The sequence below is a fragment of the Ictidomys tridecemlineatus genome, chromosome 11, assembly GCF_052094955.1.
Source record: "Ictidomys tridecemlineatus isolate mIctTri1 chromosome 11, mIctTri1.hap1, whole genome shotgun sequence".
In the NCBI taxonomy this organism is placed as follows: domain Eukaryota; kingdom Metazoa; phylum Chordata; class Mammalia; order Rodentia; family Sciuridae; genus Ictidomys; species Ictidomys tridecemlineatus.
In genome coordinates this window covers 102,466,690-102,491,188 of record NC_135487.1, presented here as the reverse complement: position 1 = coordinate 102,491,188, position 24,499 = coordinate 102,466,690, and the positions used below count along the sequence as shown (strand labels likewise).

The following is a 24,499-nucleotide window of genomic DNA, read 5'->3' as shown; positions in this document are numbered from 1 at the left end:
ACCCCCCCTCCCCATGGGGGTGCTCTTAAAAGGGCGATGTTAGTGATGGAGGCGTCAGCCCCATCTGGGCCTGGCACAGTTAGGGCTGCAAGAATGCACCCCCCTCCTTTTGCGCCTATTTGGGAGGAGCTATCGGGGAACCCCATGCAGGGAGAAGACTGGGGGAGTGGAGCAGGCCCCTCATCCTGGCACAGGCTCTGACATGCAGCACATTTCTCTGGGGCCCATCCCAGCTCTGCCTGTCAGACTCATCCTGGGAGTGCAGCCAGGGCCGCCCAGGGACCCCCGTGGGAGGTATGGGGGTTGGGGAAGAGGTGTTCTTAGGACCCAGGGTAAACCGGAAAAGCTCCAGGAAAGGAAAAACAGGGCAGGCAAGTGTCAGTTCCTAGAAATGAGGTTTCAGTCTAGGAGAAGCCAATGGTTGGCCAGCTCAGGTAGACCCCCAAGATTCATGCTGACCCCCCCTAGTCCCCACCCCCAGTTTCCTGGCTCTCTCATGTGTCTGGAAACCTGGCTTCTAGTTGACTCTTTCCTGGTAGAAGCCAGACCAGGTCCCAGTGTCTCCTCTTGCCTGAAGAAGCATCCAGACATGCATCTTGGGCACTGAATTCCTGGGTGTGGGAACCAAGGATTGGTGAGGGACCCAAGGCTCTGACTCACTCCACTGGCTTCTGGGGGTTTGTTTGCTGAGGTAACCTGGTAGCCGAGGTTGGAGATGGGGCAGGTCAAGTTGCCAGGGATGAGGGCATCAGCCATGGGTTGTGAAGGCAACTACTAGGGTGGAGTCAAGGTTATCTGGGCCTGTTCCCAATTGCTCAGCTTCCAGGTGGGTCAGCCCATCCTAAACAAGGCTTGCATCAGCCACAAGCCACTGCTTCAGGGAGAGGAGTCTGGCTGTCATTTCACTCTACGGGAAGGCAAGCCACACCTTTCCCAATAGGTTGAGGTCTTTGCAAGCAGGGACTGTGCCCCTTCTTTTCATAAGCCCTGCTCCCAGTGTCTGGCCCAGGGTCAACACTGTAAATGTCTGCATGACCACCTGCCAACATATTCTTGCAGATGAACTGGAGGAACCTCGGCCACTACTATCGACCATTCTCTCCTCTGGCTTCAGGAAGCAGGTGTGTATGTGTGTGTTCTAACAGATAATTTGGTCCACTCAGCAATCTTCCTAGCCCAGCTCCCCAATGGATCACACCAGGAGTGTGCACAGGGTAGACAGGGGAGGGTTTGCATGGGGAGTATGGCTGTTTGGGGTCTGGGCTGTCTTTGAGTAAAATGGTAGGGCATTCAACCTCCAAGTGCAGCCATCTCCAGAACACTAGCTGGGTAAGGAGTAAGGAGGGGTGGGGGAGGTAAGACCCAGGCCCAGTCGCCCAGGGGCTCAGGACCCCAGCTTCTACCTTCCCACAGCTTTCAGAGCCAAGGAAAAAAGCACAGCTTCCTGCTGGTAGGAGCCAAAGAGCACAGGCATGGGGGAAAGGCTATGACAAGCCTCCTAGACTAGGACTAAGACAGAGATGGGAGTGCCCAAGCCACCCAAAAGGGTCTACTGGGCTTGTACACTGGATGGGAGTGGAGCAGAAATAGCCCCCTGCTCACTGTGTAAGCTGCCTTTCTTCAAACCAAATAGCGTTGGCTACAGGAATGTGAATTTCTGGTCTTCTGAATTACAAATGGGAGTAGCTTGCTCTTTTGTCCTCTTGCCCTGGCTTTGTTATCCCAGAGCAGAGGGCAATGGGCTACATACAGTGTCTGCCTGTGGGCCCCCGGCTGGCATAGCAGGCTAGTCGAGAGAGCCACTGTGGCTACCCTTTCAGGCGCCCCAGTCTTGACAGCGTTTCCAGAAGCAAGATTGATAGGATCAGCCCCAGTGGGAAACAGCACATGCTCTGTCCTGGATACCAAGCTCCGGCAGACCCAGGAAAGTCACTACTTGGGGATTAAGGAAGCTGAAGATGAACTGAAGGCTCCCAAGTAACAAATCAGGTCACACTCCAGCTTTTACCTCCCAAAGAAACCCAAGTGCAAAGCCCTGCTGAGGAGCCAGGACTTCCACCTGGCCACCTGTCTGTCTCCCCTTCCTTGGCGTACTTCTGCCTTCCACATACAACAGGTATAATCATGTCCCCACCCTACCTTCTGGGACCATCACAAAGATAAAAGGGATCATCTAGAGGAAGTATTTTAACCTCCTAGGACAGAAGCCTAGACTAACCTAAGGTGTTATTAAAGTCCAGGGATGCAGATTGCAGATGAAAGGCAGCAGGGTAGGAAAGAGCCTGAATACTCCTACCCTAGGGGAAGGGTGCCTGCCTATTAGGTAATGGGGGGAGCTCCTGGGAAGGACAAAACATTCTTCCCACACCCTTCTGTCCTGCCAGCTCTGGAGCCTTTGGAGCTGCAGCAACAAGCTGCTCTGCAGTAGGTCTCCCTATTAGGGGATGGCTATAAAGAGAAGCTGCTGTTAATAAGCCCCCAACCCTCACTCTTGAAGCTAGGGTCAGACTCTTAGATATGTCTCTACCCTGATGCCTCCCAGCCTCCCTGCCCTTCCATGAAGCCCTTCCTAGGGAACACAAGGTGCCAGGAGACCTTTATATTAATTCTGATTTCTAAGCTTTTCTATCTCACTGCTTTTAAGCAGGAGTGAATTTTCAGAGGTGCCTGGCCCTCGTCCTGTAAGCCTCTATGTCTAAGACTCTAGGTTTTCATTTCCCCCTTGAGCCTTTACTAAATCTATTCCCACCCTCATCTACCTGCTGAAAACATCTCTGCCTTGCTAAAAGGAGCCTTATTTGGAAGGGGGAGCAGAGGCTGGTCCCTGGAGAACCAGCCTGGGAGAAGACCGAGGAAAAGTCTGAAGCCCTCCCCAGTGATGCTTTATTATATGGTTTTACCAGTTAGTGGTAGACCCTGTGCCCATGCAAGGAGACAAGGCGCCTGCACTGTACATGGCAGACAGTTCCCCTTGCAGCTGTGCAGTCAGATGGGACAGGGGGATGAGAGGGTGCTCGGCTCCTGCTCTGGCAGGCTCTGAGATCCCAGCTGACAGAAATGAAGCCCAGCAAGCCAGGACGAAGGAATGAATGTTCAGGCATCAGTGACCTCCAGGTTCTGCAGCCGGCTTTCCAGGGCAACATCTCTGGCTGCCGCTTTCTTTTTGCTGCCCTCGTGTTGCTTCTTCTGCTTCTTTGAAGGCTCCTGGTCAATGGGTGCAGCCTTCACAAAGGGGATCAGTTCTTGGAGTCCTGGGAGGGAAGAGTCAACCAAATGACATGTTGTTTCTCAGAGGCAAAGCCAAGGACCTCAGGGGAAAAGTCAACAAGACAATGATCTCTTTGAACCAAGGAGCACCCACAATAGGCCCTGGTTTAACCTATCCTTTCCTTCCGCAGTCTGAATTTCAGCAGTACTTGAACATCACACTTACATTGGTTACTTTCTTCCCCAGGCCCCCTGCACTGTCTAGCACCAGAGGGCAGGCAGAGTTTTGGGGACTGTGAGGGACTGCTCTGCATAAGAGCATAAAGACAGAAAAGAGAGAGCAAAGGAGCTGCATGGAGGGCTTTACCTGGTGGCATGAATTCCTTCAATTTTTCGGGCACAACAATGCCCTTCTCTGTCTGGTAGTTCTCCAGGATGGCGCAGATAGTACGGGTAGTGGCACACATTGTAGCATTGAGCATGTGGACAAACTCCACCTGGGAGAAGAGGGTCCCGGAAGAGAAAGTTCAACTCAAACTTCAGCTTGAGAAACTATCCACGAGGCCAGTACCCCCAACTACACCTACCGAATTCAAAATAATCCTTCTATTTTCAACTTTTTATTATTCTGTTTAGTATTTACTGCCTATCAGATAACTCTGAGAAGATTCCTCACATCTACAAGAGCGACAAGGGGCAGGTCCCACTATTTTGAGGAGAACTGGTGTATACCACTGTGGCCCCTCTTTTTGGCGCATGACAAACCCCCCTCAAAACAGATCAAGGCCTGAAGACTGGGTTTGAGATGAGCTGATAACCTGACTTTCTTGGACGAAAAGAGGGAAGATGGTGTGTCCAGCTTGTTCTGTATAGATAAATATTCTTTCTCTGAAATTATGGAATGATTAGGGATGATTCTTTCTCTGAAATTACGGAAAACAAAGCCAAAAAGAAAAAAAAGCTAGAATTACGTTGTAGAATAGAGGTAGACTCAGGTATCTACCTTACAGAACCCAATCCTGACTCAGTGGAAGACATTTCTGATTGCCTTTTGGGTCTAGATTGAGAAACTCAGATTTTTTCATGATGCTGGAAACTAATACTCCCAGGTCTGAGAAAGAGAGTGGGTCTACCCTGTGCTGATGGTGCCACTCACTGCCCACTTCCCTGGGAGCCATCTACCTTGTCCATCATCTTCTTGGTCTGCCCGTATCTAATTCGGAGCCGGCGGGCCTGATAATCTGTGCAATTAGAACAGGAAACTAACTCTCGGAAGGCTCCTGAGCCTGGAAACCAGGCCTCCAAGTCGAGCTTCTTACTGGCAGCATGATTCAAAGAACCTGTAAGGAAAAACCCCTAGAATTCAGGAAGGAGGGATGGTATTTCAGGAGGCCAAGCTCCAGTGAGCCCAAGGAATTCTTTACTTCACATCCCATCCCCAGAAGTGAAATCACGCCCTGACACTCTCCTCACCAGGCTCTCCCAAGTGAGAGGGGTGTGATATTTTAATGAATGTGGGTAATGAACTGGATTACAAGGCTGTGTGGCAGCTCAGCTGGTGAGGGTGGCATCTGTGGAATGTGAGAAAAGGAGGCTGAGAAGTTGAGGGGTCCCCTACCTGAGACAATATTCACTATGTGGTAAGGGATCCCCAAAGACTGATAGAACTCTTCGGCGGTGGCAATCATCTCTTCAAACATCTCCCATGACTTGTTGTCATGGGGTGACGAGTATACAAACTGCTCAATCTATAGAGACAGACAGAAGAACGTGGTGATTAAACCAAAGGACTGGGATGGATCTATCCTGGCAAAGAAGACCCAGTCCCACACCACTGGGAAACAGGCCAGGTTGTACCCCAGCAAGAGGGATGGGTGCTAGTCTAGACAGGACAGCAACAAGAACAACAGCGTTGATGGAGTGCAATCGTGGACCTTGTGGGCTAAGTGCCTCACACGCTGACCAGTTTAGTCCTCACAGTCTTCCTAGTGAGGTGGGGCCCATTATCACTGTGCTCTTTTCACAGAGGTAGAAACTGAGCACAGGGAGATAAAGCAACTTGCCCAAGGTTGCACAGCTGGTAAGTGGTGGAGTTGGCATTTGAGTCAGGCAGCCTGGTTCCAGTGCTCAAAGCCACTCCACCAGGTACTTTCCAGGCTCTTCCCCACAAAGACATTGGCAACAGAGGAAAAGCTGCAGCCAGCGGCCATCTCTCCTATGACCCTCTGGACAGGTAGGAAGAAGGCTCCCACTCTTCACACTCACCTTCTCAAATTGATGGACTCTAAAGATGCCACGGGTGTCACGGCCATGGGAGCCAACCTCCTGGCGAAAGCAGGTAGACAGGCCAGCATACTTGATGGGCAGATCCTCTGGCCGCAGCCATTCATCCCGGTGGAGAGCAGCGATGGGCTGCTCTGAGGTGGCAATCAGGTATTTCTCGTCATAGGAGTTGTCATCAGACTTCTCACTGCCTTTGCCAATCACCTGTTGAAGCAGGGACCTGTGCCAATTAAGACTGAGAGAGGACCTAAGCCTGTACAAGAAACATCAGGAGTGATGGGGACATGAAAAATTGTCTTCAATCCCAGTCCAGGAGTGGGGATGGAATGCTACAAAGATAAGGGAGGGACTAAGTCTGTCCAAAGGAGACACTGTCACTTATTTAACAAAGAAGACATTTACAAATGATAAGTGGTCAATGCTGGCAGATGTGTAAAAAACCTATGTTGGTGGCAATATAAATTAATCCAGTCAACAAATGTTTGTGAGGCCTTCACCAAATGCCAAGTCTATCTGCCAATGCTGTGCAAAAAGAGACATAGTCTCTGCTTTCTTGGTGCTTAGAGTTAGTCTAGCAATAGTAATCCTAGAGAATGCACTTGAGGATTCAGCTGAAGAAAATAATGGGAGAAAAAAAAAAAAAAGCCACAGGGCTGGGATGTAGCTCAGTGGGCTGGGAGGTAGCTCAGTGGTAGAGTGCTTGAGAGGCCCTAGGTTCAATCCCTAGCATGGTCAGGGGCTAAAGACCAATAAACTTCATTGTAACATTTTTGTATTGGTAGCAAAAAGGAAGCACCTTAAATATTCAGCAGGGGAAGAGTTAATAATCCATAGCTACATTCAGTTTACATAACATTATGCACCCACTAAAAAGGATTATGGAAATGATATAGTAATAAAGAAAAATATCTTTGATATAAGGCTAAGTTAAAAAAAAACTATATACAGTGTGACTATAAGTATGTGAAAATAACAAATATGAAAAAAGTCCCAAAGAAAATATTTTAAAATGTTCATTGGTGTTCAGCATGGTCGAACATGCCTATAAATCCCAGTTACTAGGGAGGCTAAGGCAGAAGGATCACAAGTTCAAGGCCAGCCTTAGTAAAGTAGTGAGACCCTGTCTCAAAAATAAATAAAATAAAATAAAATAAAAAAGCCTATTGGACAGTACTATTCCAGAGAATGAGTAAACTAAGATTTCTATCAGGCAAGAAGTCTGACCCAAAATTCCTCATTATCAAGACCTGGGGATTCCTTCTGCCTGGGGATTGAAGAATCACGTGGGTAAGAGATGGAGGACGCAGGAAATAGGGAGCTCCTGCTACATAATATCTTATAATCCTTCAGATACATTTCTTTCTAGTTTTCCCTGTAATGGAATTTCTAAATTTCTGTTATTGATGATTCAATCTTAAGGGTTGAGATTAGAGAAAAAGCAAAAAAGTTAAACAGGTTCTAGCTGATACATGGACACATTCCTCTCCATTGAAAAAGAAAGAAGGGGAGGATACCAAGGCTATACTAATATTCAAGAGTTTAGGGGGAACTTTTTTTCCCAGTGAATCTTGAAGGAAAATATAACTTTGACCTCATTAGCAGGACCAGTGGAATACAGTTCTAATTATTAGTTGGGCCTGGTGATGAGTGCCGATAGTCCCAACTACTCAGGAAACTTGAGATGCGAGGATTTCTTGAGTCTAGGAGTTTGAGACCAGCCTGGGTAACATAGAGAGACCCTGTCTCAAATAAATAAATTAATTACATAAAATAAAAATAAATAAACTTATCTCCTTCTATGATAAATATGGGCAGATGAATGTAGCTCAGTGGTAGAGTGCTTGCCCGGCATGCACAAGGCCCTGGGTTCAATTCCCAGACTGGCAAAATAATTTATCAATCAGATAAGCATAACCACACTTGCCAATAAGAGCAGTGTCCCACTTCTGACATGAATCTTGAAGGAGAAAAACAGGTGAAAAGTAGACTTTCCATGATGAACAGAAGAAACATTCTAGAAATTCTGAGTGCTTCACAGACTTCAATGCTATAGTTGCCAGAGTCTGTTGATCAGAATGACATTTTGAACCTCAACTTGAATCTTGGGCTCTACCTAAGATGGTCCATAATTGAGAGGAGCCATGAATTGGCAGTCACATCCATCCCAAGGCAAATACATCTTGCCCTATTCAAGCCTCCAGTCTACAGTGAAGAGTGGGAACACATGGGAAGGGGGCTGGGAGACCAGTGCACTTCTATCATTTCCTTGTGTCTAAGCATCCAGGGTTTTCTTTTCTAAGCTTCTGGTGATACAGTGTGCTCAATTTAGATACATTCACAAATTACTAGGGAAAAGATGAAAAAACGGCGGCCACCAGCCATATGTGGCTGTTTATATTAAAATTGCGCTGGGGTTGTGGCTCAGTGGTAGAGTGCTTGCCTAGTATGTGTGAGGCACTGGGTTTGATTCTCAGAACAGCATATAAATAAACAAATAAAAGTCCATCAACAACTAAAAATTTTTTTTAATTAGTTAAAACTAAAAATTTGCTTCCTTAGTTGTGCTAGGCACATTTTAAATGCTTAAGAGCCACAGAAATAGAGCATTTCCATTACGACAGAAGTTGGACTAGATAGCATCACTTCAGTATCATAGAGTTAAATTATCCTACCATGCTGCCCCAGGCTACTCACCTTATAAAGTTCTTCGTCAAACTGGCTGAGCTGTGCCACCTCCTGCATGACCTCCTTCCTCATGAAAAATGGGGTGTAAATGGGAGTGTATCCCCGATTTCTCAGGGTGCGGAGAGCATACTGGATAAGTGCCTGTTCCAGGAACACCAGGACCCCCTACAGATGCAGAGACACAGTACTGTGTGAGAGGGCCTGTCATTACCCTGTTCGTCTGCTAACTGACACTCAGGGGCAAATGGGATTTGTAAATGTAAAGCACAATTAAGTGTACAGTATTTTCAAGTTATTTGGCCATATCCTTTTGGAAGCCTTCCCTGAATTCATCTGCCCTCTGCCCCAGTTAATCAGGGTCTATTGCCTCCACCTACCCATTCTCAAAGCACTCTGGGCTGACTCAAACCACAGCCTTATCACACTGGGTTTTGATCCTTTGTTACTTGTCTGACTGTCCAATTACACCGAGCTCCTCAAAGAGAGAGACTGTTCTGATTCAGTCAGCAAAACATATTCATTATGGAGGATCACTGAGTGGCTTTTGTTCTATGGAATCTGGATAAGCACTCTCTTGCCTTAGAAGGAGAATTGCATCTAATTGCTACACATTTGCAGACAGCAGCAAGTACAAGTGGTGGATTTGTGAGCCTCTTTAAGTATGATTATGATTTTCTGCAATTTTTTTTAAGTTCCTTCTTCATCCCCACTGGTTCCCAACTCTTACCTTCAGGAAGTACCCTCGACTCCCAGCCACCACCGCTCCCTTTTCTCCTTCAAAGCCATCTACCATCACCACCAGGTCCACATGAGAGTATTTCTTCCTGACGGTACAATCACCCCAAATTCTCTCAACTTTATTGTCTGCATCCTAAGAGAACAAGACCAGGAGAGACACATGATTTCTTAATTCTACAAACCCATTTTTCCGAACCCTCTCCAAGAACAACTGAAATGAAACATTGGGTTTCGGTCATTATGCACAATGAATAAAGAAGGAAATTTTCTACTCAGAAAGTCTAAGAATTTAGCCAAGCAATTGGGAATCATTATTTTCTAAGAGATTTAAAATATTATCTCAGTTTATTTATTTTTACTCTTTTAGATGAATCCTTGAAAATCCTGCACAACAAGCCACCCCAGACAATCAGCTTTGCCCAGGGCACAGAGGAGAATGTAGACTTTCTTTCCTGCCTCTTATTGGTCTCAGGGCCACATGAGGGCGGGCTCAGGGCCCTGACCTCCAAAGTCTGCTCAAGCGCCAGGCCTCCCACACACCCCAGCCTGCAGCCAGTTTAGTGTTCACCAGGGAATGAATGAAAGAGGCACAGATGGGCCCTGCCACAGCCGGGGTGTCTGGGAACAAAGGCTGGGCTCAGAGCAGCTTTGTGCTGGGGAAGCTCCCGCTCAGCAGGAAACTTTTATCATGCAGATTTCCCTTCAACCTGCAGCTTCTCAGCAGGGTGTGGGTGAGGGGGTTAGGTTGATTTAGCAGATCCCTCCCACAGGACTTGCTGCTACCAGGGGCAACACGCACTGGAGGACAGCAACCCTATTTAGAAGAGATTTCTGTGCCAGGAGTCTCCTCCTACCTGCTGTCTCTGCTACTTCCCAATCAGGCAAGGATCTGACTCCTGCAATGTTCAATTGGTGGGCAGAAAGAATATACAAAGAGTCTGACACAGAGAGCTAGTGTTGCACAGCTTTCCTCCGGCCCCATCCCCGCAGACAGCACAGGAAGAAAGCCTCCAAGCCTACCTCATCATTACTGATGGGCACAGAAGGGTGCAGAAGGTTCCCAATCTCTCTGAGGTTCTCAAACCTCTCTGCTTCCAGTTTTATTCTCTCTGCATCACACTTCAGGATGGCTTCGTCAATGAGGAGTCGGACTTTTTTGATTTGTGAGACTTTCAGGTTCTGTAGAGGAATAGGCCACACTTACATCCAGGACACCACCCACGAGTGAAGGACAGCACAGGAATAAGACTCACTGTGCTGTCTTCAAGCCATGACAGTTCTTGTGGCAGCACTTGTTTAGTTTGTTTGCAGTGATGTGGATTAAATGCACTGTCTCACGCAACCTAGGCAAGCCCTCTACCACATCTTCTACACCCGAAGATGTGGTAGCATTTTTAAAAATTGAAAATTTCACAGAGGGATATATACAATCCTGCCCTACAAATCCCCTGGCATTTTCTTTTGGGAGAGTCTAAGGTAGAGATGGAGAGATTTTGGCCACTCTTGCCGTTCCTACACATCCCAGGAGTTTTTAATGTTGTTGTTCTACTCAGTTGTACATAACAGCAGAATGCATTTCAGTTCATTGTACATACATGGAGCGCAACAATTCAATTCTCTCATTGTGTACGGTGTAGAGGCGCACCATTTGTGCAATTGTATATGTACCTAGGGTAATGATGTCCATCTCATTTCACCATATTAGGAGTTTTAATACTATGGCTCTCCTAAGACAACTTTCCCTTTAGTTGTACTTTTGATTTTCCTGATTGAACCAATTTAGCACTCCATTATGTACATGCATTGAAGTGTTCTCCAGGAAGATTATAACTTTATTAGGAGCGAGAGACCTTGTCTTAAGCTTATTTTGCATTCCTTATTGCAGATGCTTTAAACTGTGCTCATTTCTTGAGGGGAGTGTTTAGCAGGCTGGGCTATGCAAAAATAGGCTCCTAACCCACCTCTTTAAGCACAGCAATATATATATATATATGTTATTATTTTTAAGATGTAGTCTCACCATACTGTCCAAGTTGGCCTTGAACACGAAATCCTCCCCAGGTTACAGGCAACTGTGCTTTATTTATTTATTTATTTTTATTTGTTCTTATTAGTTATACATGATAGTAGAATGTATTTTGACATATTATACATAGAGTAAAACTTCTCATTCTTCTGGTTGTACATGATGTAGAATGACATTGGTTGTGTAATCATATATGCACATAGGATAGTAATGTCTGATTCATTCTATCATTTTTCTTATTCCCATTCCCCCTCCTTTCCCTTCATTCCCTTTTGTCTAATCCAAAGTATTTCCATTCTTCCCTCCTCTCCCCTGCTTATTGTGAGTTAGCATCTGCATATCAGAGAAAACATTTTGGCCTTTGGTTTTGGGGGATTGGCTTATTTATTTCACTTAGCATGATATTCTCCAGTTCTATCCATTTACTGCAACTGCACTTTATTACACAATTGTTTTGTGTTAAAGCTTTCAAGAAAGGATTCAGTGACCAAAGCATTTGGAAATTAGTGCTCTAGGACTCATGTAGTAAATATTTACTGAATTACAGTAAATTGAGAAATCCCTTGACTTTGTAAAATAGAGCTACCTAAATCAAACATAGTTCATTTTTTCCCCCTTCCTACCCTTGACTCTCCTCCTATATCTGTGTCTACCTCTGCTGTCTAATAAGTACTCAAGCATAAAGTATAATAAGAATGAATAGAGACCTTGCCCATTGTCAGGAATTGAAGGTTGCTTCAATGCTGTGTGGAATAGACTATTAGCATTTGCTATCTAGGAAGGAAGTTAAAACAAAAGAACAGAGCTCCCAGCTTAGTGAAATACTATAACTTACAGCTAAAGTGTCTGCAGTGAGGTCATCAAAATTTAACACATTCTCTGGAACAGACTCATCATCTCCCACTGGCTCTTTTTTCTGAAGAAAGAAAAAAATACCCAACTCAAATAAAAGAAAATCTTTGACATTTCAGTGACATGCATGCCAAATTAAAATATCATATGAACCAATAACAGGATATTCTACATTAAATTGTAACACACAGTAGAAAAATTAGTAAATCAAAAGCCAGTAGTCAAAGTTTCAAGTTCTTATTCTGCTATGTCCTTTTTGATCCTGGACAAGCCAATTAACCTATTTCAGGGCAAGAGAGTTAAGGTCTAGACATAGAACAGTCCTGGAAATCAAAGAGAGAACATAGTTGAAATACTCAAGAATTATAAGTGTGGTAGTCCAAAGCAAGCCCAGAGGGTAAATTCTTGTCTATGTAGTAAGAACAATTCCCAACACTGAGGCAAGGGGGAAAATGGATGGAATGATGAAATTATGAGAAAGCCAAAGAAAACAAACAAAAAATAACAGAATCTGGGCTGGGGTTGTGGCTCAGCGGTAGAGCGCTCGCCTAGCATGTGCGAGGCCCTGAGTTCGATCCTTAACACCACATAAACATAAGTAAACAAAATAAAGGCATTGTGTCTAACCAAAAAATAAATATTAAAAAATAAATAAATAACAGAATCTGGAACTAGGCTTAGAGCAGTCAATGCAATTTGATCAAATAGCAGGAGCAGAGTCAGGGCTGGTTTCCTCTCTCCTATTTTCTCTCCTAGTTCTTTTTAATATTCTTTCTGGGGACTGGGGATGTGGCGCAAGCGGTAGTGTGCTCACCTAGCATGCGTGGGGCACTGGGTTCAATCCTCAACACCACATAAAAATAAAATAAAGATGTTGAGTCCACCGAAAAAAACTGAAAAATAAATATTAAAAAATTCTCCCTCTCTCTTCCCTCTCTCTTTCTAAAATAATAATAATAATATTCTTTCTGCCAGATCATCATTTCTAATCCTTACACAAACCAGGCAATTTGAAGAAAACAATTTAAGTCAAATTCTTTTTAAATTAGAAAGAATTAAAGAAAATGAGTTAAAGATATATAAGACTTCCACAAACTCCTAAAAATATTGGAAAAGATTTATCATCTACCATGCAAGTATAAATAAAATGAAGACTAGAAACCATATCTAATGTCCCAAAGTTTTTTTTTCTATATACATAATAGTAAGCATTTGTTTTTACAACCTTTTATTCCAATGCACAAAATTGAGTTATAAGAAAGGACAAAATTTTCTAAAGGTAAAGCATGGAAATGCTTTAGTTCATTACACATCCTCATACACCAAAGTGAGAAGCTGGGATTCTAACCATGACCCCTCATTTCCTTCAGTGACTCTGCAGAATCACCTAAAAGTTACAGAAGTCAAAAACTATCAGCATAAGCCTTGATAAGAACAAGCACAGACTAAAAAGGTAGAAAAAAATGGCCTAAAATTTCAAGATTTTTGTAATGGTATTACAGACAAGGTGAGAATATGATGAAAAAGATATTTGCTGAGGGCAGCAAACTCAAGTTCTGAACTCAAGGTCTGACTCTGCAACTGACGTAGGCTGTGATTTTAGGGAAGCTCCTTAATTTCTCAGGCCTATTCCCTTGCCTTTTAAATAGAACTAAAAGATAAATGTACTACCTACACTCCAGGTTTGCAGTAAAGATTAAAACCAAAATGAGATGTCTACAAAAGCACTTGAATACTTTCCAGTACAACACAAAATAAAGATCGCCTGCCACCATTCCAATGGAGAGCAAGAATGAACATGCCCTGCAAGGCTAGCAGTAAATCCAGACATATGTTATTGCAAATGAAAATACTTCCCAGCCTATTGCTACATAAAACACCCAGCTGGCACCACCTGTATATATGTCCCAAAGAACACCCAGTCAGGGGTATACATGGGAATTTATGTTAGTTATGATGCCTCTGGCCTGCAAATGATTAAGCATCATGAATCCCACAAGAAGAAAACTGTTACTAATAATCAGTTTCCACAAATGAAATTAAAACTACTGCCAAAGAGAAGGTTGCAGACTATCATGAAGTGTAAGATGCTAAAATCCTAAGGTGATCTTTGTATTTTCTCTTTACTGGTTCTAGTTCCAAAATTTTATAATTTTGGTTTAGTTTCAAGGCTTAGAACTTTAAAATGATCTAAATTGTAGAGTACATCTAATATGTTTTTTAAAAAAGTCATTAAGGGATGGGCATGGTGGCGCACACCTATAATCCCAGTGACTCAGGGGGTTGAGGCCAGGTTGAGGCAGGAGAATTGCTAAATTTGAGAAGTGAGGCCTTAAGCAACTTAGTGATACCCTGCCTCAAAATAAACAAACAAATAAATAAAAAGAGGTGGGATATAGCTCAGTGGTGAAGCACCCCTGGGTTCAATCCCTAGTATCCAAAAAAAAAAAAAAATTCATTAAAGGGTTAAAAGGATAATTTTAAACTAAAGTTAAAAACAAACTAGTCTGGATGCTAAAGCAAAGGCTGAGCTGAATTTTTTTAAAAAAATATTTTATTAGTTGTTGATAGACCTTTATTTATTTATATGTGATACTGAGAATTGAACCCAGTTCTAAGCAAGGATTCTACCACTGAGTCCCAGCCCCAGCCCCAGCACTGAAATTTTATATTTCTCAAGGAAGATTCTTTAGATGACAGCTAGTAACTATTTGTCATCCACTATAACTTGGAACTGCTGAACAATTACAATGTTCTAAGCTTTGTGTCAAGTTTTCTATATTAAAAAAAAAAAAATTTTTAGTTCTATAATTCCATTCTATAGGTGAGTGTTTTATTGATATTTTGCAAATAAGAAAACTGAGGCTGAGATATTAAAACTTGCCTAAAAGTCACATAGCAAACAAGAGGCCAAGACAAGATGCAGACTATGTATCTGGCTCTTTTCATGAAGAAGCAGGAGTACTATGGGCCCCAAACTCTGAAGTTTGCCATAAGGAAACTTTCCTGGTACCATAGATTAAGCTCAAGAAAAAAATGGATAGGATGACTTGGCCAAACTAATATTCTCTTATAATAATAAAAGAATTTAGCATGGAAAAAAATCTTACCTGAACACACAGAAGATGGACTTCCTCAAGGTTACCAAAAGTGCCTTTTAGTTCTCCCTACCACCCCCCAACCCCACTTTTCTCCCCAATGTTGGGGATCAACACAGGGCCTTGTGTATGCTAAGCAAATGCTCTCCCACAGACCTGCACCCCAGTCTCCCTCTCTTTCTTTCAAAATAATTTCCCCCCTTGGTAAGAAATTCAGCATCTCACAGAATTAGATGCTGAGTTAGAACTTCAGTGAGTATTAGCTAAGAACAAGATCAAACACATCTGCCTAAGCTCTCAAGACTGTCACTCAGATCTCTTACCTTCATTTTCTCTCCGATTGTCTTGCTACATAAGTTCTTCAGTTTATTCAAGTTGTCTGCCCGAAATCTGCCTAATAATAAAGAAGCCAAGACTATAATAAAGAAATGCACATATCCTATATTTTACCTTATAACCACCCCATTAAGGTATATTCATAAGCACTCCATCCTAATCTCGCATCAGAGACAGTTTAGTAATAAATAATTTTAAGTACTGGCATAATTAAAAAAGTAATAAATAATTTTAAATACTGGCATAATTTTAAAAAAGTTTCACATTTTTATGGTAGCATCACATTTTTTTGCAAAAAAAATGGCATAAAATCTGTGATGATCATGCAGTGAAATATAATAATGAAGATACTCCCTGCTCATGGTTCCTTGGTACTTGCTATGGCTTGGATAAGTTTCCCTCAATGTGTTAAAGGCTTGATCCTAAGCTTTGTACTACCAGAAGGTGGTAGAACCTTGAAGAGATAGGGCCGAGTGGGATGTCATAGAAAACTGGGGGCATGCTTCAAAGGGCACAGTGGAAACTCGTCTTCCCATCTTTCTTTTTTTGCTTCCTGGCTTCTGTGAGGTGAGCGGCTTCCTGAATCACATGCTCCCATCATGATATATGCCTTGCCACACACTCAAAGACAAAAGGGCCAACCAACTATGGACTGAAACTTCTAAAACTGTGAACCAAAATACACCTTTCCTCTTTTAAAAGTTGCTTAACTCAGGTATTTCCTTACAATAATGGAAAACTGACTAACATAGCATTAATCTCAGCTCAAGGTCAAAATGCAAGCAGAACTGAAGGAACTACTTCCTAAAGTTGCAAAATCTTGCCAGGCACAGTGGCACACATCTGTAATCCCAGCAGTTCTGGAGACTGGGGGTGAAGGATCACAAGTTCAAAGCTAGCCTCAGCAACTAAGTGAGGCCTTAAGCAACTTAGTGAGACCCTGTCTCAAAATCAAATGTAAAAAAAAAGGGGGCTGGGGGTGTGACTCAGTAGTCAAGAGGCCCTTCGTTCAGTTGCGAAATTTTAAACCGTTTTTGAGCCCCAAGTTAGTTGGTATAGATTGGTAACTATAAGAGTGTATTCCCAGCTTTGGGTAACAAGGAAAAAGACATTTTGAGATTGAAATTTAAAAATATCACAAATTATATATGATACCAAAGTGAAGTAACACAACTGAGAAACTTGGAAGATACACTCACATAACTGCAACATGCCCAATTATCTTAAAATTCATTTAAAGAAACTATGTGCTTGCTATGCACTCAAATCTAGAAAGAGGGCAATCATTCCTGTTACCATGAATTGGTCACTATATCTCTACAAATGGTTAATATTATTTCCTTTGCTCTGATATAATGCTCATCTTGTAGCCTTTCTTATAATCTGGTTTCTTTTGGAGAAGATGGTATGTTAATCAGCCAAGATAGTAGCCAAAATTAACATCTTGGTATTGTGGTTCACCAGTCTCACTCTGATTAGTAAATGTTAGATGTCTTGTATCTAAGTATTTGGGGTAATGTGGTTTTTTTATTTAAAAAAAAAAAAAGTCAAGCTTTTGAAAAACTGATGACTGGACATGAGATAGCACATATATTTAAGGCTTTATCAATAAGCATCTCTCTTTGGTGTAAATTTAACTAAGCTTTACACAAAATGATACTTGTATTTTCTCATTCACTTTGAAAAACAGAGATGGAAAACAGGTCAGTAATTGTTAGGGGTTAGAAAGAAGAGAAAGACAATGTACTAGAAAGGGATAACAAGATCTCTGTGGTGATAGAAGAGTTCTATAGCCTGAGTGTGGTGGTGGTCACACAAATCTACACATGATAAAAATCACACAGAAATATATACACATGCACACACACAAAAGTGATGTAAACTGAGTAAGGTTTGTGGATGTAGCAATGTCAATTTCTTGGTTTTGATATTGTAGTAGTAATAGGAATTTTATCACTAGGGGAAACTGGGTATAGGGTACACAGAATTTCTTTGTACTATTTTTGCAATTTTTTGTGAATCTATAATTATTTTGAAATAAAATATTTACAATCTTATTTATTACTTTCTATTTGCCAAAATACCACGCTCCGTGTTAGGACTAGGAAAGAAAATAAGACAACACTATGCTAGGTGTTGGGAATATAAAGGAAAACTATACAATTAAAAAACAATATTTTGCTAAATGTTTTAATCAGTGAGTATAGTATATTCTTTCTTTATTTTTAATTTCTCTCAGCAGTATTTTATAGTTTTGAATGCCCTTACTTTCTTTTTTGTGTGTCTGGTACTTGGGATTGAACCCAAGGGCACTCTACCTTGTGCTATATATTCCCAGCACCCCCATCTTGTTTTTTTTTCAGCACTGGGGACTGAATCTAGGGGTGCTTTACCACAGAGGCACACTCCAGTCCTTTTTATTTATTTTGAGACAGAGTCTCACTAAGCTGCTGGCTAACTTCGACCTTGTGATCTTCCTGCGTCAGCCTCTAGAGTAGCTGGCATTATAGGCATGCACCACTGTGCCTGATTTAATAGTTCATATTGTACATACACAACTAAATCATCTGCAAATAAAAGTAGTTTTATTTCTTCCATCTTAATCTAATTTCTTGCCTCAAATTATATAGTATGGAACCTCTGGTGTTCTTATCCTCAGGATCATAAATAAATAAATATTCTCACCAGAAAAAAATGATAGTATTTGCGGTGATTGATACTGGAATGTTTATAGAATAGAGTACTTACTAAACAGCAATAAAAAGAACCACCATGTGCTACACATGTTTTTTGAAGGAAAGAAGTCATATACTATATAAGCCCAGTTATCTGAAGTTCAAAATCAGGCAAAAGTACTTATGGTAATAGAAGTCAGAATACTGTTATCTCTGGAAGAAAGTTGACTGGGAGGGAATATGTAGGAGCCTAATGTGGTACTACAAGTAAGTGTCTTAGAACTTGATCTGGGTGATGGCAGCATGGGCATACAGAGTTCCAAATTTATTTGGCTGTACTTTATTAAATATATTACATCCCCATAAAGTAAGTTCAGAAGTCAGGTGCAGTGGCACACATCTATAATACCAATAACTTGGGAGGCCAAGCCAGGATTGCAAGTTGGAGATCAACCTTGGTAACTTAGTGTGATCCTTTCTCAAAATAAAATTTAAAAGGGCCAGGAAAATAGCTCAGTGATAGAATGACTCTAGGGTCAATCCCCAGTATCAAAAGAAAAAAAATAAAGGTACTCTTAACTACTTGGGAGATGAAGCAGAAGGATCTCAAGTTCTGGTCAGCCTGGGCAAATTGGCAAGACTCTTATCTCAAAACAAAACTCAAAAAAGGACTGGGGATGTTGCTCAATGGTAGAGTGCCCTAAGTTCAATCCCTAAAACTACAAAAAAAAAAAAATTTAGAAAGGATATATATAAAAATACTATAAATGCTATGGAGATATAAAATAATATATGGAGAACATCGAATAAATGATGTTGTGCCATTGAAATAGGGTTGGGTGGCAATGAAAGTAAGGCTAGGACCCTGGCAAGGAATATTACAGGAAGAGGCAACAGTCATAGGAGAGTGGAAGGGGACAGCAGTAGTGAAACAGGCTAGAGCATAGAGTGGGAGGCCATCTGTGGGAAAGTGGTGGAGATGAGGCTAGCAAGGCACAGGGGTTTTTATAAATTGTGTTTTAAAAATTTGGATTTTTAAGCTGGACATAGTGACACACACCTATAATCCGAGCAACTTTGGAGGCTAAGGAAGGAGGATTGCAAGTTTGAGGCCAGCCCTAGAAACTGAGCAAGAACTTATCTTAAAAAAAAAAAAAAAAAAAAAACAGACTGGGGATGTAGTTTTGTGGTAAAGTATCAAAGTATCTCAGGTTCAATCCCCAGTACTAAAAAATAAATATTTGGATTTTCCAAAATGGTAGCCTCTAGCCATGTGTGCCCTTCGAGCATTTTTTAAAAACTTTTACTTTATTTATTTATTTTTATGTGGTAGTGAGGATCAAACCCAGTGCCTCACATATTCTAGGGAAGTACTCTATCACTGAACTATAACTGCAGACCCCTCTTTGAGCATTTAAAATGTGTCTAGCTCAGACTGAAATGTGCTTGAAATGTAAAATACACATTGTATTTTGAAGATGTGTTCAAAAAAAAAGAATGTAAATTATCTCTGTAAATTTTTAACATTGATTTCATGTTGAAAATACGATTTCCAGGTATGCTACATTAAATAAAATACATTATTAGGATTAATTCCATTCTTTCCTCCTTATATTTTTTTCTTATTTATATTTTGATACTGGGGGTTGAACCCAGGGGTGCTCTACCACTGAGTTACATCCCCAGCCCTTTGAGGCAGGATTTCACTAAATTTCCTCAGGGGACCTTGATCTTGTAATCCTCCTGCCTCAGGCTTCCGAGTTGCTGGGATTACAGGCATACCACACTGTGCTTGGCTTTTTAGAGTAACTGCAAGCACATGTACAATTATAATGTGTCTTACATCTTATTCTATCAGTGCTACTGTAAGGTATGAGTACCACTCCAAATCGAAGAGGTAGATTTGCACTCTGGAAAGATCAGATGCCCCTGGGCTTGGTCTGTTACTGGGTGAAATAGGGTGAAAGTAAAAACAGAACTACTTCAATGGCTGGAACAAGTCATGAAGAGGGGCCTGGTTTAAGGCATGTATAGGAGGAGTTAAGAGGAAATAACAACCTCAACTGATGGTGAAAAGAAAGGATAGCACATTTGAGGGGGACAGAATTCCTGTGGTCAGCAGCAGAATTCAAGATACAGGGAAAAGGAGAGGTCTTGCGTTCAATCCCCAACACTGCAGAACAAAAGAAATACATGGAAATCTGGTGGCTTTGGGAGGGGATCCTAGACAAATAGGCCCAAACATGGGATCTTTATACTATTCTGAATTAAAAGCAGAAATCACAGCTCAAATCCCTAGAGTTACAGAGTTATGGTAAACTCCAGTGTAGTGGCATTATGACTCCAAATTATGGCCGACTCCTGTGTTCTCTATGGAGCTGAAGGAGCACCCTGAAAGCCTACAGGGAGGCAAATAGTTGTAATGGAGGGCTTGGGGAAGCTTTCTGTGTTCTCATCAGGAAGCATGATCTCAGCTCATCACATGGCTCTGGTTATAAGTCCTCACTACAGCCAGTGATAGAAGAACCCATTCCACTGATCCGAAGTTCAAGATGTAAAAGAACCTTGATACAAGATCTGTCAATGTCAAACTTGGGCAACCAGATATTTGGTAAAACAATGAGTTCCCTTTGGATATAAAAATGGAAAAGGCTACCAAGTAGAAAAGAATCAAATTAATAGATACACTGAAAATAAACTGCCTTTCACATACAGTTGGAAGTACGAAGGACATAGAAGATCTTCCTGTTTCTGGCAAACTTTTATCAAGCCCTTACTGAGGACCAGGTGCAGACCTAGGTATTAGAATTATATGTATTATCTTTTTATGTGTATATTTATATATGTGTTAAATAAAAATTACAGGAGGTCACTATATTGGACTAGGTTCCTGCACCAGGCTCCAACTGAAAGACTAAAAATCAAAATGTAGTCACCCATGCTAGCATTCCACATCAACAGTTGTTAGCTGACCTTCCCAGAAATCAGGAAAGAGCCCAATTTCCTAGTATCAATCAGCATGACAAAACCTACCTCTTCTGCTCAGCTCATGGGGATATTTGCTCTCTGTTACAGAATGATATGTTGTTAATTCTAAAATTGAAAAATAAAGCCAATTAAGCCTTTAAGATGCTGTGATTTGGTCCTTTGAAATAAGTGTGTCCTGTATGTATTAAAATCAATCTTTGTCCCCAGAGAATCACCATATATCTATTTGTCAGATAGAAGACAAAACTTCCCACAGATGTGCATGTTAATACACAAGAGACCAGCTACTACATTCCAAAGTCAGCTGATTAATGGTTAGACTGATGCAAAAATCTGATATCCTTACTTCAGATTTAGTACAATAGCCCTAAACAAAAATATGTCCATATTTCAATTCCATTGCAACTCAGAACTTCAGATGCAAGTGTTGAATCTCAAACTATCATATTATAGTACCTAAGACACACAGAATGAGCAGACAGCTCAAACAAATGCTTTGTTTTATACCCAAGACCCTTATAAATTTATGAAAATCTATTTCCCTAGTAGAAATCCATCACACTCTTGGATAGCCATTTCCTTTGCAGAGTGTTGTCCTAAGCCTGGCTTACAGATGGTTGCAGACCTATTGCATCAGACAAAATGAATCACATGTGCTTGACGACATCCGGGCAACCAATGACCACTCTACTTAATTCAGGCAAAGACTGTTAAGCACAATTTGATGGTTTTGTTTCTAATGAAAGATGCCTGATCGTTCCAGATTCTTGCCCAACTATGCCAATGTCTTTTCCTGAAAAATTCCACAAATCATAATCTCAATAATAACAAGCTTTTTCTTGCATCACGGTACCCTTCCCCTCTGTCTGATATATCATGGAAAAGATTTATGATTCTTAAAGGATGACCTTCCCCAAAGCTTTGCGATCATTGCTTTTAGCCATAAGGCCTTCAAAGTCCTCAATCCTTCTGGTTCTAATCTGTTGTGCAGCAGATGTGATTCTGTCTCAATAGAGCAATATCAAATAAGGAGACCACTCTGCCCTTGCTAAAGATGAGAAAAATCCTGGAAGCAACTAAAGACAACTATTAGGGAAAGGGACAACCTCCACTAAACCTCCCGCCCTAGCTTTCTTCTAGATACCGGAGAAGCAGGGAGGTTTGACAGCTCTTGATGCGCCTGCGCCGCGCTCCTTTCCAGCCGCTTTGGCAGCGGTCAGCATTGAGCACGCGCAGAAGGGACCTTGCGCCACCAGAGCCTAGGAAAAAGTGGGACGACTCCAGAACCTGCCTGAGTTTTGGGGATAGGAAAGCCCTGGAGTCATCTATGTCCAGGAGGAAATCTGACAAGAGGTGGAAGCTGTGATCTCCAGAGCGGACTGGATTCGCGAGATGAACTAGGTTTATGATTAAGGGGACACCCTGCGCATCCCGGTACTTACATCGTCGCCACTCGCTGTCTGCCTTCACCAGCTGATCTACTAGACCCGGGTCCTTGAAGCGCTTCTCCTGAGTCTCTCGGATGAGGGCTGGGTCCCCTCCTTTATCCACCCGAAACAAATCCAGATCCAGCACCATTTTCCTGTCTCCCGGTCAAACACTCAGGGAAACGAGGACCACACCGCAGTAGCCAGCCTGTGACCGACGCAGTGCGCCGGCGCTGTGACCCGCCCTCCCTGCGCAGGCGCGGCTGGGACGAGGGCGCCCCCTCTCAGCCGGAAGCGCTTGTGGAGGGCGGGGACTCTAAAGAGGCGCGCGCCGGGTGGGCGTGTGCTTCTGGTTCTTGTGTCTTCTTCTAGGCTCCTGCCCTTTCTGTGAGGGCTGTGATGTTCTATGAAAGGGTGAATGCGTCACTTTCCTCCGCGTGTTAAAGGGCATAGCGCAGGGTAGGCAGAAATTGTTCTTTGATCCCTGATTTGAAAGCCGGAACCTCTGTAGGCTCCGGTTTCCTTCCATGAGGTGTGTCCCTCACTGGACCTTTTCCTTGAACCTCTACTGTGCTCACTTTATTTTGATAAAAAGAGTATGGCTACATAATTTAACAGGTTTTCAGGGGCCTTCTAGGGGACGGACAGACGGATAAGGATGGTTGGGAACATGAGATTAATAAGAGGATAATTCTATAAAATGGGTCCACTATGCTACCCCTGCTCCACATGCTTTGTTTTCCAAGAAGCTACTTACCTGCCTAGCCTAAGTGGACAGGGTATGTCAGTTTCCTCAGCAAACTACCTGTTAACTGCAGAAGAAATAATGCAGGCCCCAAATAATGTTGATAGGAGGAATCCAAGTTACTCCCAAGGGAGAGACTTTTGTGACCAGATCCTGAAACTGGGAGATGAGGATAGTTCTTCCTAACGATAAAATCCATAAGAATGTATGGTGGGCTGGGATATAGCTCGAAGTTGCTAGAGTGGTGCTTCGCATGTACAAGGTCATGGATTCAATCCCCAGCACCATCACCACCAAAAAAAAAAAAAAAAAAAATTAAATTAGCCTATAATTGCAAAGACTCAGGAAGCTGAGGCAGGAGGATCCCAGGTTGGAGGCCAGCCTCAGCAATTTAGTGAGGCACTAAGCAAGTTAGCTAGACTGTGTCTCAAAATAGAAAATAAAGAGGCTGGGGATGTGGCTCAGTGGTTGAGTCCCTTTGCTGGCAAAGCAATAAGACTTCTTTTTCCTTTTTCTCAAAACTGTGTCCTTGTTATTTGATTGGAATGGGGAATAAGGACCAAGATTTTAGCAACAGTAGGATGAAGCCCTTAACCTCTGGGATCTAATGTGAATAGGTTTAGAATTGGTTTGATTTATGGAACATCCAGCTGGTGTCCACTGCCAAATTGCTTGATGTGGAGAAAACTGCCACAAAATTGGTCAGAGAACTCTTTTGTATTGGGTATGTGAATAAGATAAAGTTTTTTCCTCTTATAGCATCCTATTCCCTAACAAATCTCTGCCAAATCAACCCTGAGATGTAGGATAGGGCTAAGGATAGTGATAGAGCTGACAAGTGGAGAGCCTGAGGAAGTCTGATGAAAGTTCCCCTTCTCTGTTCAGTTTGCTAGGTGTCAGATTTAAAACCCGAGGAAGGACTGTGCACCTGGAAATGAAGCTTTGTGGTGAGAACAGTTCTCCATCTCTTTATATGTTCCCCATTCCATGGACTTATGTGAGAATTTCTTTGTGGCATATCTAGGAGTGGAGACATGTAGATCCAGGTTTACACTTACCCTAAAGGTTAATGAAAGGTGCCTCTACCTGTCCCTGTATTCTCTCCAGCACCTTAGTTTTTTTTTCCTCCCCTTATCCTCCTCCTTTTTTTTTTTTTTTTTTTTTTTGACTGGAGATTGGACCCCAGGAAACTTTACTTTGAGCCACATTCCTAGCCCTTACTTTTTTTATTTTGAGACAGGGTCTCGCTAAATTGCTTAGAGCCTAGCTAAATCTCTGAGGCAGACCTCAGCCTTCAAAATCACTGGGATTATAGGCGTGTGCCTCTGCCCTGGTTTATTATCCAGCTTTCTAAACTTTGCTTGTCTAATGGGTGTGAAGTGATTGCTCATTGTTTTAATTTGCATTTCTCTGACAATGAGTTCGCACACCTTTTCAAC

At 42.3% G+C, this 24,499-nt stretch overlaps 1 protein-coding gene and 1 long non-coding RNA gene across 2 annotated transcripts; one reads left to right on the top strand and one right to left on the bottom strand.

Moving 5' to 3' along the window:
* The first annotated feature begins 1,059 nt into the window (after positions 1-1,059).
* Positions 1,060-4,101, top strand: LOC120890543 (uncharacterized). The gene is made up of 2 exons (XR_005734802.2): positions 1,060-1,121; positions 3,844-4,101. It is a non-coding gene; the product is annotated as an uncharacterized LOC120890543 (long non-coding RNA).
* On the bottom strand, positions 2,862-22,570 carry Sars1 (seryl-tRNA synthetase 1). Its single transcript, XM_005338078.4, has 11 exons — positions 22,331-22,570; positions 15,213-15,283; positions 11,775-11,855; positions 9,934-10,092; positions 8,903-9,046; positions 8,185-8,340; positions 5,473-5,694; positions 4,826-4,955; positions 4,390-4,547; positions 3,575-3,704; positions 2,862-3,251 (listed from the first exon to the last, which is right to left on the bottom strand). Exons 1-11 carry the CDS (start codon positions 22,464-22,466, stop codon positions 3,094-3,096), a joined length of 1,545 nt encoding a protein of 514 aa, XP_005338135.1. The 5' UTR covers positions 22,467-22,570; the 3' UTR covers positions 2,862-3,093.
* Between the last annotated feature and the right edge of the window lie 1,929 nt (positions 22,571-24,499).

Coding starts and splice junctions, on each gene's coding strand:
- Sars1 (XM_005338078.4), bottom strand. CDS start 22,466: ATGGTGCTGGATCTGGATTTGTTTCGGGTGGATAAAGGAGGGGACCCA. Junction 9,047..9,933: donor TGCCCATCAGTAATGATGAG/GTAGGCTTGGAG, acceptor TTGTTCTCTTAG/GATGCAGACAATAAAGTTGA. Junction 4,548..4,825: donor CATAGTGAATATTGTCTCAG/GTAGGGGACCCC, acceptor TTTTCCTTACAG/GTTCTTTGAATCATGCTGCC.